The sequence below is a fragment of the Carcharhinus amblyrhynchos genome, chromosome 3, assembly GCF_965287045.1.
Source record: "Carcharhinus amblyrhynchos chromosome 3, sCarAmb.v2.hapA, whole genome shotgun sequence".
NCBI classification, from domain to species: Eukaryota; Metazoa; Chordata; class Chondrichthyes; order Carcharhiniformes; family Carcharhinidae; genus Carcharhinus; species Carcharhinus amblyrhynchos.
In genome coordinates, this window is record NC_137326.1 from 8,127,198 (window position 1) to 8,150,804 (window position 23,607).

Here is a 23,607-nt window from a genome sequence, read left to right on the forward strand (position 1 = left end):
TGGCCCAAGGGAAGACGGGGTGTGACGCGGCGTGTGTGTGTGAGATCAGCTCCAACCTGTCAGTGGGAGAGGCTGGGCTGTCAGCTCCCTCATCCACAATAAAACAGCATCCCTTAAACAGCAAACAACAACAACAGCTATGGATGAAGAATATGATGTGATTGTCCTGGGGACTGGATTGAAGGTGAGCCCTTGTCAGCACTGCATTAATATTTAACATCAGTGGGGGTGGGGGAGATGGGGTTTGCATTGGCTGGTTGACCAGGTTGCTGCTGTCATGCACACTCTACCTGAGCTGGAGAGCGCACAACACAAAAAAAAAAGCCATCAAGAACATTGCAAAACAATTTTTTTGTCTTTTTTTTTCTAGAAAAAGAGGAGTTGTTATTTTGTAAGCGTAAATGACCTGTCAACAGCCCGGCTGAAGCTGAAAGCTACAACTGTTGATTTGCTGTTATAAATTATTCTGCCTTTCGGAATTCAATTGTGCAGTTTATCTTTGGGACAGGGAAAATAAAAATCATACGCTGACGAGCGTTTACAGCACGTACTTTCCTTTTATTCCGCAAAAGTGTTAAATTGGGACGATGTGTTGGAATCGGGAATGTTTCTCGAAATACATTGGAACTTCGTCTGAATTTTTTCCTTCGGAAAACAGAACTTGAGCCCTAAGTTGCCCCTGTTGTAATTAGCGAGTTAGACTGATTTTTATCTGCAGCAATGCTTCCAAAGTTAATGCTTTAATTTATAGCAAATCACCAAATTTTCTTTTCAAATTGTGTTTTTAAGCTTCTGTTAAAATGTATAAAATAATGGCTGGATAATTTGGGATTCGAATGAAAAGGAAAATGAGAAATAATTTTGAATCATTGATATATTGTGTAAAATAGGTTGTTCACCTGCTTATGAATGCACAAATTAGATGTTTTCCTTGGGCTACCATGGCCCCCATCGCCCCCCCACCTCATGCCCAACAGCTTAATTTGAAAACTCTTATCCTTGTTGGACTAAGATCCCTCCAAGGCCTCACCCATACCTTTCTTTGCAACCTTCTCTGATGTTGCAATTCATTTCCTTCTCATCCAAAAATTCCCTGATTATGCATCACCAACTTCTTTCTCTCTACTATTAGTAGAAAGGCGTGCCTTCAATAGCTTGGGTACCGTCTTCCGGAAATCTCTCCTTCAAAGCTCCCCTGCCTCCCCATAGAAGACACTTAAACCTATTTGTCTGAGCAATCTTTTGACTCGCCTGTTCCGATATATCCTCTTTTGGCACATTGTTTTCTTACACACACACACACACGCACACACACACCCAACCTCCAATATCTCTGTGAAATGCTTTTAGACAGCCTAAAGCTAAACCGTGCAAGTTCTTTTCTTCATTGCCTCCAGTAACAGAGAGGAAAGAAAAAAGATCATGTCATGTACCCATTAGATATATATTTACAGTGCAAATGATGCTCTGTACAGATTTTTTTTTAATTAAAGTGTGGACTCCCTTTTTAAATGAATTTGTTCTGCAAATTGTAGTACTTGTGTGAAAAGCTGCTCCCAAGGGCTTTTCTTTAAGGTTTCTTTGCTTGGTGGGATATTTGGCCTGCTGATTAAAGTGGTGTTTCACACAGTTCATGTTTTTGGAGTCTGTTCCCTTGTGGACTGCTTTCAACTGATTCACTTCCACCTTTATGTTAAATGCATGACATGTGCACCCATGAGTGGAACATAGATTAGACAGTGGTATGCTTGAGTGGAAAAGCAAAACGTGAATTTGTAACTTGGTGCCGGCCTTGGGCTGTCTGAACGAAGGGATATGCTCATTCTGGTACCTAAATAAACATGGCGGAAGGAGGGGTAGAGTTACACGGGCACGTTTGTCGTTTTGGACAATCCTCCGAGCTGGATCAGCCATCTTCAGAATCATGACTTCTGCTTATGGTTTCCCTTTCTCCAGTTTCCCTGCCCATGCAGGCAGTGATTTATACTGGAGTGTGGTTCCGCAAGTGTCAGGCGTCCATGCCCAGGTCAACCTTCTCCAGCCAAGTGACCAACCGCCATGTGTAAGCCTCTTTGTCTTGGTGGACCCTTGATCTGTGTAAGGCCTTGCCCTGATGTGGAAAGTCGGAAACTTGACAGCCAAATCCCCTTTGTAGTTTTACAACCATGGCTGAGATTGGGATAATGCATCAGAGCAGGGATTAAACCCGGAACATTCCAGACCATCTCATCATCTGGTACATTTGCTCACTGTTCCAAAGGTGGTTTTATTGGTTGATTTTTTTTTTGTTTTATAAGCTCAGTAAAATGGTTTTTGTGTTACATGTCATGGGTGGCATGATTGTCATTGATACGTAATCCCCTTCTTCTACAAACACGCTAAATACTTCCTGATGTCTTAACGAGTACTGTCTTTTTTTTTGTATGGATCCACTTGTGGTAAGAAGTCCCAGATTCTAATCCTGGTCAGTGTTATCTCAGATACCTTGGTTGGCAACATAACCCTGCCCCACCCCCAAGCCCCAATACCTGGCAGAGCTAAAGTTAGCGGGGGTGTTGGGGGGGGGGGGAGGGAGAGTTGGGTTGGAATCAACCCTGGTTCCCACTTGACCCCTTGATCCTTGTGTGGAGTTCGGCTGAAGGCAGGCTGTCTGGTCTGGTGCTTCCAATCTTGGGATTGTCACTCCCACTGCCCAGTGGTGGGCCTGTGATTGTGTATGGTTAGTGAGAGGAGGGAAGGAGGTGTGGGAGGGAAATAAAAACTGGTGACTCAGAATGCAGTCAACACAACAACAGTGCACCTTTAAATATATTAAAACAAGTCAATATTTATTTTCAGCAAAATAACTTAATCAGCACTTCTTGATAAAATACCCATGCATTAATAAAGGATGTTAAAACAAATTGAAATTGATTACTTGCAATGGTTTATTTTTGACCAATTCCATTCACACAATGTTGCATCAGTGAGGACCATAATACTGCGATTATTAAAATAAGTTTTAATCTTGTAGCATCTTTTATGCCACAATGGTGCAGTATTGTCATTGTGTATTAACAGAGAATGTGTGACAAGGTATAATGCAGAGCATCACAGAAACTCAGCAGAGAACGGACACATTACCGCAGATAATTTGCACAGCTGCTTTTACATTTGAAAAGCATGTATACACACAACGTTGTATTGTGTATAGCACAGGGCAGCCAATTCTTAGGAACCGAATACATCAGATCCATAATTTATTGTATTGGATCTTTGGATTTACACTGGTGTTTCAGGGATTTTGACCTAATCCTTAGAGCTGTGGCCATCGTTTTATGATGACTGAATAAGTCAAATTCTGGGATGTTACTTGACGGTCTGCAGTTGTATCCATTTTTCCTTGAATGGTACCTTGATTGATGGCATGCTCCCCCCCCCAGGAAATTTGGCGTTGTTTAAAGTTGAAAGGAAAACCTTGGTATTGCTATTTGAATTCAGGTCACCTAATGCCACATAGCAACTGTTGCTGTGCCCCGATGGTCTTTGTTATCCCTATTCTATTGTACAAGGCCACTGGCAATGACAATCCGTGCACCCTGCTGTACAATAGTTCTCAGAGGAAAAATCAACAGAAGCTCTTCAGTGTGATAATAAGTAGCCTGCTTGGTGGCGAGATTAAGGCAGAAATTCAATCTGTGAGGCTTGGCTGTCAGTCACAGCTCCTGACGTAATCAGATCTGCACAATCGGATAAATGTCACTACTCACCTCCAGCCACCTAATTCTCCATCAACAAGTTCCTTTGCTGCTTTATATCTTTTCGTTTATGTTGAGTTTTAAATAATTTTTTTTCTTAAAATAAGAACAGAAAATGCCTTTTTTAATCCTGATATGTGGATAAAAGCAAATTACTGTGAATTCTGGAACCTGAAACCGAAAGAGAAAACCTTGGAAAATCTCAGCAGGCCTGACAGCATCTGGAAGGAGAGAAAAGAGCTCATGTTTCAAGTAGAGATAACCTTTTGTCAAAGCACTGACAGAATCATCTGGACTCAAAGCATCAGCTCTTTTTTTTTCTCTCCTTACAGATGCTGCCAGACCTGCTGAGGTTTTCCAGCATTTTCCTCTCTTGGCCTGAGATATGGACATCGATTATAAGGCCAGCAGATCCTTCATTCCCCTTGAGAAGGTGCTGGTGAAATACCTTCTTGAACCCCTGCAGTCTGTGTGGTAAAGATAGTCCTTAGTGCTGTTAGGGTGGGCGTCCTCACATCTTTGGCCCAACATTGACGAAGGAATGGTGATGTATCTCCGGGTGATGATGGAAACTTGGAGATGATGGTGGTCTTATATATCTGCTTCCTGTTCATCTCAGTGATGAAGGTTGAGAGTTTTGGCGATGCTGTTGAAGAAATCTTGGTGATTTCCTGCAGTGCCATTATGTAGATAATCGACATTGCAACATGGCAGCAGAAGGAGCAGATACTTAAGCTGGTGGGTGGCTCAAAAGAGTTTATGGAACACCTCGCTGCAAATAAATTGGCCGTGGTTTGTGAATTGTGCAAATAACTGCCGATGCCATACCTTAAAGATTGCTCATCACTCGGTCCCATTCGCCAGTCATTGATAGCTATCCTGAAAAGTTAACAGTTTTTAGCCAACCTTTGCTCTGAATATATAACCCAAACTGCTTTATGTTCAGGTATTTATCATGCAAAATTGCCAAAGACCCTCAAATGTGACTGACTCCTTGTAGTAATCTACTTGTGCAGATTATTTTTCCTGTATTTTAGTAGCTCTGCAGTTGCTGTTGCCTGTCACTTGTGATGCCTCACAAGTGATACTTCTCATTATCAAGTACCTCGCTTCACTTGTCAGGTCAGCTGAGCCATTGGCAAAATCAGGCACCAATGAAAAATGAAAAGAATTCGCAGAGAGTCTGCCTTGACAGTATAGGATTATGTTTATGCTGAGTGCCTCATTAGTCTTGGGTTAATAATATACAGGAGTGACTCATGAGTGAATGTACCACTTCTATACCCATGGCCATATATTATTCATTACGCCATGAATTTGACAGCTGTTTTGCAATTAATCAGTGTATGTGGGGAATAATGGGTGTTGCTGAGTTATTTATAAGGCAGGTTGTAATGGGGAACTTCAACTCTTCAAACAACTGACTCCCTTTGTTACCACAGTCTAGGCATGGTTGGCTGAAACCAAGAACAGTTTATTGAGATGGAAAAAGCAGATGACAAGTTGGAACAACAGTGATGCAGTTCATTGGCGTTGCAATAATTGCCCTGACATTTGCTGTTGGCAGCCATTATAACAATTGTTTTGCCTTGATGATGTGGAAACAGGGCGATAACTATTGAACTATAAATCTCTGCTCCACATATCCAATACCATGTTGTGCTGCTCGCATAATGCTGATGTACATTAGCTCCCTGTACTGCACTGAGTGAAAATTCCACACACACACACACACACACACACCCCCCCCCTTCTAACTTGCCTGACTATTGTGATCCTCTTTCAGCCTCCTTGATCACATGCACCTCATCTGCACATCTTTGGACTGTGGGAGGAAACTGGAGGAAGCCCAAGCAGATATGGGGGGAATGTGCAAACTGCACTCCACGCAGACAGTGACCCAAGCTGGGAATCGAACCTGGGTCCCTGGTGCTGTGGGGCTATTAGTGCTAACCACTCTGTCACCGTGTGATTTGATCTGAACATGCTGCCTGAAAGGATGTGGAAGCAGATTCGATCGCAACTTTTGACAGGACATTGGATATATATTTGAAAAGGAAAGTTTAGCAGGGAAAGCAGCAGGGGGAAATGAGGCCCATGAATTGCTAGTTTAAAAACCAACTGTATTTCCAAAACTGTCCCTTTGTTCAAAATTTGGTGTTTTGTTTTCTGTATGATTTATGCTGTAAAATGCCTCTGCGTATCTTTCGTGTTCTCTTCTAAGGGAAAAATATTTAAAATTTATTTTGCACTTAACAGAGCATGACTAGTTTGCGCTGGAGAAATGAAACTTTCACCCACTTTTTTCGTACCCACCTGTTTTCCACTGCCATTGTATATCAGTTATTAAATGAATTAGAATGGAATGGAACAGAAGCAGGCCATTTGACCCATTGTGCCTGTACTGGCACTTCTGAATAGCAATCATTTTCCCCTGTTGCTTTCTGTAGCCCAGCTAAACTTTCATTTCCAAATATATATCCAATTTCCTCTTGAAAGTCACGATTGAATCTGCTTCCTCCAGCATATTCAGACAGCATATTCGGATAAAATCGCACAGTGGTTAGACTGCTGCCTCATAGCGCCAGGGAGCCAGGTTCAATTCCAGCCTAGGGTCCTTGTCTGTGTGGAGTCTGCACTTTCTTCCTGTGTCTGTGGGGGTTCCCTCCAGGCTCCGGTTTCCTCCCACAGTCCAAAGATGTGCATGTTAGGTGCATTGGCCATGCTAAATTCTCCCTCAATGGACCCAAACAAATGGCAGAGTGTGGTGCCTAGGGGATTTTCACACCAACATCATTGCAGTGTTAATGTAAGGCTACTTGTGACACTAATAATTAAACTTAAACTGTGCTTTTCCTAAAAGTTTATCATTGTCTCCCTCTTGATCTTTTTGTTTGCTAACTTAAATCTGTGCAATGAATACTCAAATAACCTAATCACTTCTTAATTAGATTTCCTGTACATGCCGTATGATGAAAACTTGCAAATTTGGGACATGCATAACTAAGGTACTTTAGTACCACTGTGGGCAGGAGTTATTCATGCTGTATGACATGTTTTTCATTTTTCAAATATAGACATGGGAATTGATGATGATGATGGAATGGTGGGAGCGAAATGGGGAAGAAACGGGAAATGTGTGCAGATTCAAGATTTTCAGTTTTATGATCGATGTAATGTAATTTCCTATATAGGATATTTTCCACAAATCCAGTTGCTCATCAGAGGGATATTTAGTCTGACATGTACTAACTTGTTTTTTTCCCATGCATTTTTATTGAGTGATTAGGGGTTTGCTTCGAGTATGTGGTTCATGAATTGTGATGTTAAATTCACAGGCTGAGACATGTTTTATTTAAACCCATTGCCGTAATTCCTTCACCCTCCAATTATTGCATAACTGCAAAAAGTGGACTTTGGAATGTAAGTTCTAGACTCGAATTTTTAAAATGCTATTCAAAAGATTTTCTGGCAAGGACAAAATCAAAACTTAGGCACAAATGTACTTTTTTAAAAATTCATTTGTGGGACATGGGCGTCGCTGGCTGGCCAGCATTTATTGATGTAGAGATGCTGGTGTTGGACTGGGGTAAACACAGTAAGAAGTCTCACAACAGCAGGTTAGAGTCCAACCAGTTTATTTGATAGTAATCTCACAAGCTTTTGGAAACAGAGTTCCTTTGTCAGGTGTGTGGAACCTGGTTGGACTCTGACCTGGTGTTGTGAGACTTCTTCGAGCATTTATTGCCCATTGCTTGAGAAGGTGGTGGTGAGCTGCCGCCTTGAATCAGTGCAGTCCACGTGGGTTGGCCCACAATCCCGTTAGGGAGGGAATTCCAGGATTTTTCCAAGTCAAATGGTGTGTGACTTGAAGGGGAACTTGCAATTGGAGGTGTTCCCAGGTATCTGCTGCCCTTGTCCTTCTAGATGGAAATGGTCATGGGTCTGGAAGGTGCTGCCTAAGGATCTTTGGTGAATTGCTGCAGTGCAGTTTGTACACACTGCTGCTACTGAGCGTTGGTGGTGGAGGGAGTGGATGTTTGTAGATGTGGTGCCAATCAAGCGGGGCTGCTTTGTCCTGGAGTTGTGATTCAATGGTGATGACGATGTGCAGGCTCTTTGAGGTGGTAGTTGGGAGGTGAGGGATCTGCACATCTGTTGGAAGAGGTTTGCTTCCTGTAAGCATATTCATCTGTAGAACAAAGAATTGAGTCTGTGCGTGTCTAATGCATTGGTGCTCAGTTGGGCTATCCTGCTACATCAATTTTCACCACTCGTTTTAATTGCGACTTAACAGTTTCAACATGATTTTGTTATGAGGTAGAAACATTGCATCTGTTTAAAAAGTGTTTTGGAAATCAAATACTGTGGAATCTTAGTACAGCTGGTTGGTTATTGAACAATGGCAAGTTATTTATATGATTTGGTAGATTTTGTCGAAAGTTTGTGGGCTCTGTGAAATAGCAAATAGCAGGTACCATAGTTAGTTAAGATTATATTTTCTGGGATAGGATTACATGTACGGTGCTGCGTATTGTTGGAAATGCTCAAATTATTGAATTAAATCTGAATTTCCTGAGGGAAAGAATAATGTGAGAAGGGACATAAATTTACAGATTCCTTGTATTTTCATAATATGTTCAATGTCTTGTGTATGATGTAAGTACAGCAGCAGGAAATATACTTCCTATAATGCCTTCCCTGCCATAATCGTAAGTTACCATAGCAACACAACTGTAAAGTTTTTGCAATTTATATATTTCAGGGCAATATTATTTGGTTAAGCACAGTGACACAGTGGTTAGCACTGCTGCCTCACAGAGCCGTGGACCCGAGTTCGATTCCCAGCTTGGGTCACTATCTGTGCGGAATCTGCACCTTCTCCCCGTGTCTGCAGGGGTTTCCTCTGGGAGCAGCAGTTTCCTCCCACAGTCCAAAAGATGTGCTGGTTAGGTGAATTTGTCATGATAAATTCTCCCTTAGTGTACACGAACAGATGCTGGAGTGTGGCGACAAGGGTGTTTTTGCAGTAACTTCATTGCAGTGTGAATGTAAGCTTCCTTGTGACTAATAAATAAAGTTTCTTTATACACTTTAAGACTATATCTTTTAAATGAAAGCGGTTATGTGACATATACAGAGTTTGCCTGACGAGCCTGAGAGTTTTTTACAGTTTAAAAATCAAAGGGAGAATCTGATTACTTTATTCAGGTGCCAGATGTTAACTCCTGGGGAAAGTACAGCTGTTTTTAAGTCAACAATAGGAAGACCCTAAATCTCCTAACACCCAGAAAGGTGTTGTTGATATCAAGTTGTAAACTGTTGTGCTGGACCCTGCCCCTTTGTTTCCATGATGAAATGCAGTGGTGATTAGCGATTGCTGGTGAATCGTATTTGGGTGCAAAGCTAATGGCTGGAATTCTCCAGTCACGCACACATAAGAACATAAGAACACCGTACTACCACTGCCAGCGAGAATGGAGAATTTGGTGCTCAGCCAAATCTCTGTTCACAGCAGCGGGACCAGATAATCCCAACCGTAGTTGAGGTCAGAGAATTCTGGCCAGTGTCTTCTCTTTTGCATTGGAGAAAGGGATAGAAGAGGACGTTTTTAGGATCAGGTTACAGACTTTCTGATGAACAGAGGAGCAGGAGTGGGTCATTCAGCCCATCAAGTCTGCTCCACCATTCGCTTAGATCATGGCTGATCATCTCCCTCAGTACCACTTACCCATATCTCCATATCCCTTGATGTTATTAGTTTTCGTAGATCTATCATCTTCTCTCGTGAGCATGCACGGTTCTTGAACTACCACAGCTCTCTGGGATAGAAAATTCCAAAGATGCACTATGAGTATTACAGTGGTTCGCACTGCTGCCTCATGGAGCCAGGGACCCAGGTTCGATTCCCAGCTTGGGTCACCGTTTGTGCAGAGTTTGCACATTCTCCCCATATCTGCATGGGTTTCCTCCCACACTGCAAAGATGTGCTGGCTAGGTGCATCGGCCATGCTAAATTCTCCCTCAGGCAAACAAGCATTGAAGTGTGGCAATTAGGGGATTTTCACGGTAACTTCATTGCAGAGTTAATGTAAGCTTACTTGTGACTAACAAATAAACTTTTTACTTTTTAACCTTTTGAGTGAAGAAGTCCTTCCTCATCTAGGAATATATCTCAGCTGGGATTCACTGGACTCACTAGCCACAGCGGGCATCCCAATAACCTGTTGAATTGGATATTGGGTCTAAAATGGGATTCCCACTGAATCATAGAATCACAGAACCCTACAGTACAGAAAGAGGCCCTTCGGCCCATTGAGGATGCACCGACCACAATCCCACCCAGGCCTAGCCCCATATCCCTACGTAATTCGCCCACTAATCCCTCTAACCTACGCATGCCAGGGGCAATTTTAGCATGACCAATCAACCTAACCCACACATCTTTTTGGACTGTGGGAGGAAACCGGAGCACCCAAAGGAAGCCCACACAGACAGGAGGAGAATTTGCAAACTCCAGTGACCCAAGCCAGAAATCGAACCTGGGTCCCTGGAGCTGTGAAGCAGTAGTGCTAACCACTCTGCTACCATGGGTGACAGACCCATTGCGATGCTCCTGGCCCACCCTGCCAGCCCTGATCAGGTTCCCGCCCATGTATACAAACCTCTTAATGTACTAATTAGCGGGCTGGAAGCTTGATTCATCACCCTCCCATGAAGCTGTTGATACCCCAGCAGGAAGTCCACCAGGTGGACTTTGGTACAAGTCCTGACAAATGTGCATCTAGCATCTCGTTCTCCGAGGGGTGGGGAGAAGATAAGCACTGTGCCCATGCGCTGTTCTGTTGATGCCAGGTTGCAGGGGGAATGTCCCCCGAGGGTCCTGAGGGCTGGGGGAAAGGACCTGATCTTGGGACACTACCCCACGATGGGGGTCTAGTGGCTGCACTTGTCCTTGTTGTCCTGAGAAAGGTGATGTTCTCTTTTAGGATGGTGAATTCAGACAGCATTCTTGAGTAAGGTTTTAATTATTGCCCCGTCAACTGAAATCTTTGAAGTGCCCTGGTCACTTTGATAGCCTTTCCTCTTTAACACTTTGAAGCCTTCAAAATCACTGCAGCACTCCATTCCACAATAAGGGTTGGCCCAGGTGTTAAAAGCCCTCTTTAAGGTACTGTTATAGTAATTACCTTGTCAAAATTTCCCAGAGAAGTCCCTTTGCTTTCTCCCATTGATTACAGCTGCTGTGATTACCCCTTTTGAAGTGGTTTGGTCAGTTTCACTGGGGAGTACCCTTCTAACATTGAAAGATTAGCATCTCGTGTCTGCATGCTTTGAAGTGATTTGCTTGACTGACAGATATAGATTACAAAGAACAAAGAACAACCCAGCACGGGAAACAGGCCCTTCGGCCCAACGAGCCCGTGCCGCCGCATCACCCTACACCTATTCTACCCTGCGTGTCTACGAGTGGAACCCCTAACTTAGCCAGATTCAGGGGAGAATACTGTGAATTTAGTAAACCAATCAGCCTAAGAGCACATCTTTGGGGTGTGGGAGGAAACCGGAGTGCCCGGAGGAAACCCACGCAACCACAGGGAGAATGCACAAACTCCCACAGACACAGGCCCAAATCCATGTATCTGCACAGCCAGCAGTGCTAGTCACCGAGCTGTTGCCGCGCCCGTCTACCGGTCCACGATCAAGCACACACACCGACACGAAGTACTAGGCCACTCCCGGAACCTCCAAGAGCAGCCCACGCATGACCCACCGTGTGCATGCCCCTCGTTTGACAACGAGGTGGACCTCCACCTGCGGAATAAAAAGACAAAAACGTTAACTTACAAGTCTGCATTTCCGGTGTCTCCCGAGGTTCTGACCTTATTTAATAGCCCCTACTATAACCCTCCATCCTCGTTTCACTCATGTGTCTGTCTAACTGAACCTTAAACGAGTCCAACGTTCCTGCCTCCACCACCCTCCTCGGTAGCGCGTTCCATACCCTCACAACTCTCTGCGTAAAGAACCTTCCTCTCACATCCAAATTATACCTCTACTTAACCACTAACAAAGAGCATTCTTTGTTTTTCTTGCCGTCGCAGTTGAATGCACCTTTAGTTTTTTTTGTAAACATTGCAGTTGGAAAAGAAGTTTAAACCTTTGTAAAATATCCAATCTAACTGCAATGTTTAGAAACATTCAGCATTTGATTGACAATCCTTCTACCACTTTTTCTGGAATTCTTACAGACCTGTTGGATCTAATGCAATCTTTGTCTTCTTTTGTTAACCATGGTTAATTTGCCTTTCCCTTTGGGTGTTTGTGCCTTAAAGGAGTGTGTATCTATTGTAAATTATGCAGCATTTCTTTAAGTACTAACCATTGCCTTACTTTCTCAATTTATCATAGCCAACTTGCCCCTTAAGCCTTCATAATTTCCTAAATTATCTACCTTTTTGCAAATGCTGTGTGCATTCAGATAGTGTGCTTTTACTTTTAAGCCCCAAAATATCAAGGCAGTAAGGAACTGCAGTCTTTGGTCTTGTTTTGTCTGCAGCCAACTGGGAGGTAGAGATAAATGTAATCCAGGTCTGCACCGTAAGCTGAGAAAATACTGACCCTCTCATTTAACACATGGAATGCAAGTGAGAGCTTATGCTCAGTTTGGAAAAACAAATTTGTGAGGAGTTAAATCTTGGCTAGAGTGTTTGCTTAGTTGGAGAGAGGGAGAATCCCCAGGAAAGCTCTCCCTGTGGAAGATAGTAATGGGAAAGGTTAAAGAAACAGAAGAAACCTTTGGGAGCTGTGAAACACTTTGCATTGGTTCCAGGAGATGTGAATGTTGAATAATGTAACAAAATTAGAGCTTTCAGTGGTCAGTGTAAATAGAAGGGAAAATTTTGTTCAGATGGTGTAAGTATTGTGCATAATTCATGTTTTGCGTTTCGTCATTGCTACTTTGCATTAAGTTGATCTTTCCCTACACACTAGGTTTACCTGTAACACAACATTCTGCACTGTCTCATTTTCTTCTCTACGAATGGTATACTCCTGTCTGCATAGTGCGCAAGAAACAATGCTTTTCACTGTATGCTAACATACATGACAATAATAAATCAAATCAAGGTTGTAAGTTTTTGAAAAGGTGAAATTTTGACTTGTCATCAGCTCTCCATAAACTATTATTAGTGTTACAATCTCCTTATAAAATGAGCAACATCGTTCAAGATGTACTGGTAGTTAGAATCTACTTGATACACTGCCTGTGCTTTTGTATGTCTGTTCCATTCCCATTGCACAGATTTCTTCCTCCCCTTTTGAAAAGTGATGACTGAGGTGATAACAGCCATCTCATACATTGTTGAGGTTACTTTACTATTGTGTGCGATGGGAATTGAATGTCAGCAGGCTATTAGACTGTGGGAGATGATTCTTTTTCACAGTAGTTTATTGCATCAGTACAGATAGGGTGTGTTAGTGAAGTGTAGGAACCCCGGGCTGACTTTTCCTCATTCACCAAATCAGCGGCATTAGAGATATTTGTAGCACCCCTGCCATCACTTGAACAGAGATCAGCTGACTGAGCAGTAAGGAAGGATTGCATTTTGTTTTGGTTTAATGTAACTAATACCTCACTGCAATCACTCACTTCTTGAGCCATCAATGAAACAAAAACATCTATTTACTAGATTCGAAGTTTCTTTGCCTTCTAATCAGTCACTAATGCTATATGATATTTGTACTCAAATGCTAAGATTAGGCTAAGGTCTATTTTCAGATTGTGACAGCAAAACCATGATACAGTACACCCTGGCAGTGGCCTAACCAGGTGATGCAGTGTAAAGTCTCTGCATTCTTTCTTCTTGTGCATCTAATTCTCCTTTGGCCTCACCGTTAGCTGTCTTGCTTTGTCCTTCAATTAATTGCCTCCCTTAATCTTTACTTCTCACCATCTCTCTGATCTCTTGAGAGACTCCTTAAAACCTACCTCCTTTAATCAGGTTTTTGGTCTCCTGCCCTTTGTTGCGTTGTTAATTTTTTTTGGCTCTCTTAAAGTGCCTTGGGTAATTTTCCTCTTTTAAAAGTACGAGGTTGTTATTGCAATATCCCTTTTACTTACCGTGTGAAGATCAGGCAGCTAAGCTGGGGATGCTCAAACATATAAAACTAACGGACAGGAAAAGACTGATTGGGCCCATCAAGCCTGCAAGATCATAATTAGACCCTTTCCACCCATCCCCCTCTTTGCAGTTATGTAATCTCCTGATAATCCCAATAAACAGACCCAGGGCCCATAAAGGGCAGGGCATGAGATGAAATCTGGAATATTCTTCTCCAAGCTGCTAAGGTGATCAAAATCAGTCCAGGACATCAGATTGATCATGTCACATTCGCTGCTTATCTGCTTATATGATGCAATCTTTGCCTGAGTGAAAACCGGCTGAGCTTCCTCGTGAAAACATGCAGAGACTAAACACACACCACGTCAGCTGGAAGCATATTTTAGAGGCTCGCTATTCTGTGGATAAAGGAGGAACCACCTAACATTTTAGCCTGTTCTAATATGCCTATTCTATCATGTTCCCAATCTGTCAAACTGAAATAATCTGCCATGACGCATGCAAACCAGTCCTTAAACTATTTAGTAAATATCTATCTCTTTGAGAGTTAATAGAATCTAGCTCATTCCTTCGCAGTTGTTGGGTCAAAATCCAGGAATTTCCTCCCTAATGGCACTGTGAGTCAACCCACAGCACATGGACTGCAGCGATTCAAGAAGGCAGCTCGTCACCACCTTCTTGAGGGTAATTAGGGATGGGCAATAAATGCTGGCCTTGCCAGCAATGCCCATGTCCCACTAATGAATTTTTAAAAGCCTGTTAAGCAACTAAGGTTGTTGTAGCTTTCTTCTGAACCCTTTTAAAGGCCATTATATCACTCACCCTGTGAAAGGACCATAACTTTGCAAAATAATCAAACTGCAGCCTAGCCAGTGACATATATGATGATAGAATGCTATGATTTGATTTGTTTTTCCTGCACAGTCATATCAGTAAAGCCCAATGCCTTGTTTGACCACATCATCCCTGCATTGGTAGTGAACTTTGAACGATCTGTTCACAGTAGCATCTACGCCTCTTCCACTTTTCTGCATCATTCTGTAAATAAGTGTATTCTGCGTTTGTCTTATGCGTGTATAGTTAATCTAGCAGCAATCCCAGGGGACACTGCAACTAACCTGTTCCATGTTCTTATGTTCACAGTTTTAGTACAGTAATGTTTCTTTCTTGCTGCAATGCTCTGACATCTCAAATCTAGTTCACATTTAATTCACACTTGATATTACTTGAGCTCCCTCATTTTCTTCCAATTCTTAGGCATTTGTATGCTCCACAATGGGCCTTGACCCTTCACAATATTAAAGTCTTTGGGCAGATGCTGGTCAGCAGGATTCTGAGTCCCTTCAGTTCTGATATTCGCAGAACAATTCCAAGGATCCTAAAAGAGAGACTTTCCAGATGGGAGAACTCGGACTATTAAAAACTGGCAGAGAATTCCAGAGATTCTTCACTCAAAGGATGGTGAATCTCTGGAATTCTCTGCCCGTTGAGGTGGTGGAGGCTGCCTCGCTGAATATTTTTAAGACGCGGGTTGATGGGTTTTTGATAAGTGAGGGGATTAAGGGTTATGGGGAGAGGGTGGGAATGTGGAACTGAGACACGACAGATCAGCCATGATCTTATTGAATGGCGGGGCAGGCTCGAAGGGCTAGATGGCCTACTCCTGCTCCTATTTATTATGTTCTTATGTTCTTTAAAATATAATTACCATTGGAAGTGCTTGTGTTTTTAAAACATTATCTCATTTTAGTGTTTGTGCATTCAAATTACTTCTAACGCTTTAATTGATGCATTTGATAAGACTTTAGGCATTTTGACGTAAAGGGCTATTTGATATGTGATAAGACTCTGATAATTTGTAGATGTTAACAGATTTTGGCATTGTTGATGGGATTACCGAGGTGGTCGGTACAGCCTTAACGTTAGACAATATAAGCCTCACAAAGTGTTTCAGTTTAAAGACGTAACAACGCAACAGATCATTACAGGTTTTTCTTACCAATTACTCCCCTTTATTAGCTTTAAAATCAATTACCTTCAGTATATGTAAATCAACAATTATACCTGTCATATACCTTAACCAATCACATCTTACCCTCTGACATAGTGGCATTTTTATTAGTCCGTAAAATCCAGAAGCTAACTTCTGTCTTGGCTGACCTCGCTTCCTGTGTTGCCTAGTAACCTCAGACGCTAAGTTCAAATGAATTTTCTTGTGGGTTCCCTTAAACGTCACTGCCAAGCTAGATTAACACATGCCTCCATGTCTGGGCATGCATCCATCTTGCCTGGACAGTGAATAAACCCTATTCATAAAATATGATTAAATGTTCTCCCCATCCACAACTTTTACTGATTAAATCTTGCAAGATCTAAGCATTCTCTTGGAATATGGCTTTACTTTAATGCCTTTTACCACAATGCTTCACAACAAATTGCTATTGACTAAAATGAACAATATATCTTAAAAATGCATCAATACATTCAAAAGATCAGCAGAATGGCGGGGCAGGCTCGAAGGGCTGGATACCTACTCCTGCTCCTATTTCTTATGTTCTTCTTATATGTGTTTTAAAATCATAATCCGTTGTCTAAATCTCTTATGTCACGTGTAAACTACTTTCTTGTTAGCTTATAAGTTTGTTTTAAAAGTCATTTAACTAAATACGGGTAGTTCTGTCAGTGCCTTGATATCTAATGGTTTAAAAATCTTACTAACGTATTAAGATTCTCCCATTGGCAGGCATTTAATTAAATCTGCAGACCCGGGTGATTGTAGTACTTCCCAGTCTGAGATGTCTTGAGAAAATGGTGATAGTCAGTGGGCCACTACCTTGAGTTGCTCTGTTAATGGCACTTGTACAATTACATTCAGTATGGAATTCCAGAATTTTGGGCGAGTGACGATGAAGGAACAATCACTACCTAAATTGGAATGATGTCTGACTTACGGTGTTGATTGTTCTTTGGGAAGGGCTGTCTTTGGTATGATTGCCTCATTAATGGATATTTTATAAATTCTTTACTGCACCACCAGTGAAGCGGTACCAAGAACAGCCCCTTTGAAATCTCCAAACCCATAGTATTTAATCAGGGCAAGAACTCAGTTGGGTGGGCTTTGTGGACCAGAGTCTGAGTTCTTGAGGATCGCATGACCCTCAAGCTCACAATTTGGTACCCAAGATCCATTTACTAGAGAATTGGATCTGTCAGCATTGAGGAATTATTAGCAGTGAGATTGGCGATTTAGAAGAAATGAGGTTGATATTTGAAAGAAATTCAATCCATTTAAATGTATGGTACAGAGTTAATTTTCAGGAATGAAAGTATGTGGCAGTGAGTCTGAATCCAAATAAGACCATAAAATATAGGAGCAGGATTAGACCATCAAGTCTGTCCCACCATTCATTCAATCATGGCTGATAAGTTTTTCAACCTCATTTTCCTGCCTTTTCCCCGTAATCTTTGATCCCTTCACCAATCAATAACCTGTCCATCTCTGTCTTAAAGATACGTTCCGTGACTTGGCCTCCGCGGTGAATTCCATAGATTCACCACCCTCTGGCTGAAGACATTCCTCCTCATCTTTGTTCTAAAGCTACGTCCCTTTATTCTGAGGCTGTGCATTTAAAAACAAATGACTGAATCTTGCCGGAAGTATTGAATGCTGTTTGCCTTTTCTTAAAAAAAAGACTGGGTGAAATTTATGATGCTGTGATGCACTATCCTCTGTGCTGTAATGTTCTCCCTCTAAACAGCTAGCAAGAGTCTTAACTGTTCTTAGACTTGGTATTAGAGTAGCATGTGTCACTAGCCGTGCAAGAGGAAGACTGCCAGTGTTGGGTGATGTGTGCATTGTACTTCACAGGGATCAGATTTGCATCAGGACCTTGATTGGCAGACTGCCTGTGTGGTTTGCTCCTGTGGACAACTGAGGCAACAAGTGGATGTGTGTGTGTGTGTGTGTGTGTGTGTGTGTGTGTGTGTGTGTGTGTGTGTGTGTGTGTGTGTGTGTGTGTGGGGGCAGCTGTATCATTGGGCCACACTTGATACTGGTCGGCTGCCATACAAACAAGTCACACAGCCAAAGGACACTTCTCTTAAGAGGGCAGTGACAACTGATGATCTGTCTTGTGGAGCAGTTCTTTCAGCCAATGAATAGAAGAGGTGCTTTCCAAAAAAATTGGAATTCTATATGTCTGAACATATAATATATAAGGCCGCACAACACTGAAATTCAGTAACACTGAGACTTTTAAATAGTCAATTGTTATTTGGGTTACAAGACAGATTTTGATTTATTACAATAGCGAAGTTTTCCCTGGAAAGGGTGACTAGCATGTCGCCAGCGAGTTATAGCTTGAGGGCTGCCACCCTCCATATCAAACATGGCTGATCAGGAGTCTCTCCCATCCTTAGTGCGTGTGTTGGAAGGATTTCGCAGGTTGATACTGAACATGTTGACCAGATGAGCGCACCTTTCTTGGGGATTAAGCCGTGAGGTGGGACTCGAACCGAGAGCCTCGAAGGTTTATGCGGTAAAGAATTCCACAGATTCACCACCCTCTGAGCGAAGAAGTTTCTCCTCATCTCAGTCCCAAAAAGCTACCCTGTATCCTGAGACATTGTCCTCGATCTCCCATCCAGAGGGAACAACATCCCTGCATCCAGTCTGTCCAGTCATGTGAAAATTTTATGTTTCAGTTTGATCCCTTCTCATTCTTCTGAATTCCAGTGAATATGGACCCAATCGATTGACCTCAAAAAAACAATTCTGTCATTCCAGGAATCAGCCATAGAGTCACAGAGGTTTACAGCATGGAAACAGCCCTTTGGCCTAACTTGTCTGTGCTGCCCATTTTTTAATCTCTAAGCTAGTCCCAATTGCCTGCATTTGGTCCACATCCTGCTATACCCATCTTATCCATGTAACTGTTTAAATGCTTTTTAAAAGACAAAATTGTACTCGCCTTCACTATTACCTCGTTCCAGACACTGACCACCCTCTGTGTGAAACAAATGCCCCTCTGGACTCTTTTGTATCTCACCCCTCTCACCTTAAACTTATGCCCTCTAGTTTTAGACTCCCCTAACTTTGGGCAAAGCTGTTGACTACCTATCTTATCCATGTCCCTCGTTATTTTATGGCCTTCTAGCAGATCACCCCTCAGCTTCCTGTGCTCCAGGAAAAAAAAAGTCCCAGTTTATCCTGCCTCTCCTTATAACTCAAACTGTCAAGTCCCAGTGGCATCCTAGTAAATCCGAACCTTCACTGCACTCCCTCTATGGCAGGTATATCCTTTCTTGAACAAGAAATCCAAAACTGCACAATACTCCAGATGTGATCTCACCAAGGTCCAAGGTCGATGAATTCATTATGATTTGGTGTTTCATATAGCCTGTTTATTTAAAAAAATAGAAATAGTAAGCACTTACTTTCTCCTTTTTCTGACCCTAAACGTTACCTGAAGAATTTGCTGAGAAAATGAACAGAACCCAAGTAGCTACAAGTCGCAAAACTTTAAATAATGGTTAACCTCTAATTGATCTTTTGAGGCCACTTCTTGGCCAGGATGATGAGCAATGCCCATCTTTAACAACTAAACATTGCAATAATGGCCTATGTGCAGTACCTAAGGAATTCAGCCAGTGGCAATAAAAACTTCTGTAGGGTTGTACATTTTCAAACTGGGCACCTCAACAATATCTGTAAATGAGAACAGGGTGGCGCAGTGGTGCAGTTGATAACATTGCTGCTTTACAACACCAGAGTCCTGGGTTCAATTCCTGGCTTGGGTCACTGAGTCTGCATGTACTCCCCATGTCTGCATGGGTTTCCTCCCACAGTCTGAAATACATGCTTCGTAGGTGCATTAGCAATGCTAAATACTCCCTTAGTGTACCTGAACAGGCACCAGAGTGTGGCAACTAGGGGAATTTCACAGTAACTTCATTACAGTGTTAATGTAAGCCTACTTGTGACTAACAAATAAACTTTAAATTCTTGCCACTGGTTCTGGCTTTAACACAGTGTCATGAGAATTCTTTTCTTAAAAATATTTATTGACTGACCCTGTTCTGTCTGTTTGCAATATATTGATTTTTAGTAATTATTATGATTGTAAAGCTGACTGTATTTGAGATTAGGGCAGGTTGTTCTTGATGTGTGTGTCAGTATGCATCGGAGTTGCTGACGCAAATAAATTTTGACAACTGGCAACACAACGTTATTTTGCTGCTTGGGTCATTCTGCTCCTGATATTTGATTTAACAGACACATTCTGTTGAATGGTCTAGTTGGACCAATGTGCAGCACAGGCTTGGAGGGCCGAAGGGCCTGTCTCCTGTGCTGTACTGTTCTTTGTTCTGGACGAGAAAAATGGCCTGTTAATTGTTGTTTTTAAAAACTAGCAATTGTTGAGTAGAAAATATTCCATTCTTGAGAATGGACCTTCATCACATGTGTGTGCAGATTTTTCCTTTTTAAAAAAAAATCCATTTGGAATGCAGATATTATTCCTATTTAGCGCTATTGGTTTGTGGAAGTGTTTGAAAGCTTTGTAAAACACACACATTGAATCAGGTGATGAGAAGGACACAAAACTGGTCCATAAACCGCTTTGAGTCTCAGTATATCCTTGTCCTGAGGATGTCCTAAAACTTTTACAACCAATTTAAGCACTTTTCAGGTGCCTTGACTGCTGTTGTATTGGCAAAAGTGCCAACTGACTTGTACATGTCCACATTCTACAGGCAGGAATGGAATGGAACTGGTGTACTCCCTGGTTCAGTGGTAGCACTCTTGCCTTTTGTCAAAGATCACAAGTAGAAACCCTATTCAAAAGACTCAGCACTTAATCAAGCCTGTCTCGTTCTCAGAGCTGCACTACCTGAGGTACTGCCTTTTGGGTAAGGTGATAAACCAAGTTCCTGCCTATCACCCCTTTTAGATGTAACATTTCCAGGTTCCTCATGCCCCAAAACTCTGCTGGGAATCAGTCTTGTGGATCTTTTCGGAACTTCCTCCAGGGCTTTTGATAATCAGGAATAGACTTGGTACTGAAGATGTGGGTTAACTAGAACGCTAAACTTTGAGTAAGACTTCTTTGTTCTTTGTGTTCTATTTGCTTTGGTTGCTCCTCTAAGTGGTGATGCTTGTTGAATAGATCTGGACCTCATTTGGTTTTTAACTTTCATTTCAATGCTGCATTTATATTGTACTGTGTCCTCTTATGTGCACACAATGATTGATTGTCTTTAACTTTCATTTTTTGCAGTTTGTCCCCTTTTTTACTTTGTCCAATTTGTTCAGTGGCTCCTGAACTGCTTCCTCAGGTTTAATGTCCCCCTCTGATTTGAATCGAGTTAAGCTATTTGACATTGAGTTTCCTGACTGTTTGTCATCAATGAAAATTAATTAAGTTGGGTCCAGATACTGATGACTTAGATTTGCACCTGTTCCAAACCCCACCTGAATGTAATTCCTGTAACTAGTGTATGTAACTGTCTTCTATATAATTTTATAGAACAGTAAGTAGGTACGCCCTTTGGACAGTGAATCTATAAATGAGCGTCTGGGGGCATGCGGCGTGGATAGGTGTGATCCCAGAGAACAAGGTAGTTTTGTTGTCTTAAGAACAAAAAACAAAGAAACTTGCAGCACAGGAACAGGCCCTTTGGCCCTCCAAGCCTGCACGGAGCATGCTGCCCATCTGAATTAAAACTCCCTACCACCTTCCAGGGACCAGATCCCTCCATTCCCATCCTATTCATGTATTTGTCCAGAAGCCCCTTTAAAAGTCACTATTGTGTCTGCTTCTACTACCTACCCCGGCAGCGAGTTCCAGGCACCCGCCGCTCTGTGGGAAAAGAAAACCTCGCCTTGTACGTCTCCTTTTAAACCTTGCCCCTCGCACCTTAAACCTCTGCCCCCTAGTAATTGACTCTTCCACCCTCTACTTTTGAAATTATTAATGAAGTGTTTGAGGAAAAGTTTTGCATTTTCCCCAGTGGCTTAATAGATTACTTTATTTTGGGGTGTCCTTCAAAGTCATACAGGTCTGAATAGCCATCTCTGCTATGTTTGCTGCTCTCGCAGAAGGGGACCTATAGTTGATATCTTTGTCCTTTAGGGATAAAGAAGGAAAGATAGTTGGGTAAGAAAAATCAGCTTGGATATTGTTTATGTATTGAAAATGATTGTCAGACCTCGTGCACTTTCCACGTGTCATTCATTCATCAGCTGTTCAGTGACCTTTTTTGGGGAAAGTGTTTGTGTGGACAAGCTCACTGAGACAGCACACGAGAGGGCACCTACTGCCTTTGGAACTGTATCCCAGCAGAAGTCAGAAACCTAGGACGATGAAATTAGAAGGGGGATAAACTCTCTTACACACAGTATAATACAGTTTTACATCAAGTTTAAATTTTATTTATTCGTCATAAGTAAGGCTTACATTAACAGTGCAATGAAGTTTCTGCAAAATTCCCCTAGTGCCACGTTCTGGTGCCTGTTCAGGCCAATGCACCTAACCAGCGCGTCTGTCGAACCGTAGGAGGAAAATGGAGCACCCAGAGGAAACCCGCACAGACATGGGGAGAATGTGCAAATTCTGCACAGACAGTGGCCCAAGCCGAGAATCGAACCTGGGGTCCCTGGCACTGTGAGGCAGCGGTGCTTGCCACCGTGCCGCCCCTCCTAATCTCTCCTAAGAGAGGATGTTCTCGGAGCAGATTTTCTTTCATTCTTCATTCAACGTATTGCAAAGGTCAGCACTGGAGACAAGCTGTTGTTATTAAGTCATAATCATATTAGCTGTATGTTTGCACTCGTTCCCAGGACCTCTGTTCTCGTTTTTCTAAATACAGGGTTGCAATTAAGCCACTTTAAGCTGTGCCTGTGGCCTCCAGGTTACTATCTCGATGAAAAAAATGGCCTTGCATGTCAACTGTATTTATAGACACGTCAAATGCAATATCTTGTTAAGTATTACAAATACAGGTGATGTGAGGATTTTCCAATGAAGAATTTTATAACTATTTGAAATCTACTGTTAAGCCAGTTCTAATTTAGTTTTTGCGTCATTGGACTGGCTTTAATCAAATCTTCAGAAGTCTGTTCTTGATTAATTTTATGTATTTTTTTTCCTCCCTCGAATCTTTTTGTATCACTCATCCCTTTTTGACAAGAGACCAGGCTGGTGGTTTATTCCAAACATAGCTAAATAGCTCATCCATTGAACACTGACACAAAAATTGAAAGCATGTGAAATGTGCACAGTTGGTCAGGTTGGCATAACTGATGTTTGCACCTTTCCTGTAACAGAATGCTTGAGGTTCATTGGCTCTTCAGTATAGCAGGAACTCTCCCTGCAGGGCACTGTGAATGTGAGCTTGTGTCATTCCATTCCAAGTACCTGGAAGGACTAATGCAGTGTATCTTCTGTGGGAATTATTTCTTATTCTTGTACTTGTCACAGTACAAGTTGTTGTTAAAGCAGATTGCATTTGTGTGTGGAAATACACAGCAGGTCAGTCAGTATTGGAAAAAGAGGTCACATTCTAGAATATTTCATTCAAGGGTTTCACATGAAGGCTAACTATTTCACCTGTTGGCTCACCTGTAGTTTTCTGGATTTACTTGATGTTTTAAATCAGATCCAAATTGTCTCAGTTCAGCCCTTAAGTTTTTTTTAGACAAATCATAGAACCCCTACAGTGCAGCAGGAGGCCATTTGGCCCATTGA

The 23,607-nt window shown here is 42.1% G+C and overlaps 1 protein-coding gene across 2 annotated transcripts in view; it reads left to right on the forward strand.

The window, feature by feature from the left end:
• The window catches only part of LOC145363507 (rab GDP dissociation inhibitor alpha-like), a 49,013-nt gene continuing 25,406 nt past the window's right edge, over positions 1–23,607 (forward strand). The window contains exon 1 of one of the 2 annotated variants that reach the window (XM_080218705.1): positions 1–184. In XM_080218705.1, coding sequence (XP_080074831.1) covers positions 140–184 — 45 coding nt within the window. In that variant the 5' untranslated portion in view covers positions 1–139. Of the gene's footprint in view, positions 185–4,378; positions 4,476–23,607 lie in introns of those variants that run through there. The other variant, XM_080218709.1, reaches the window with a different exon arrangement.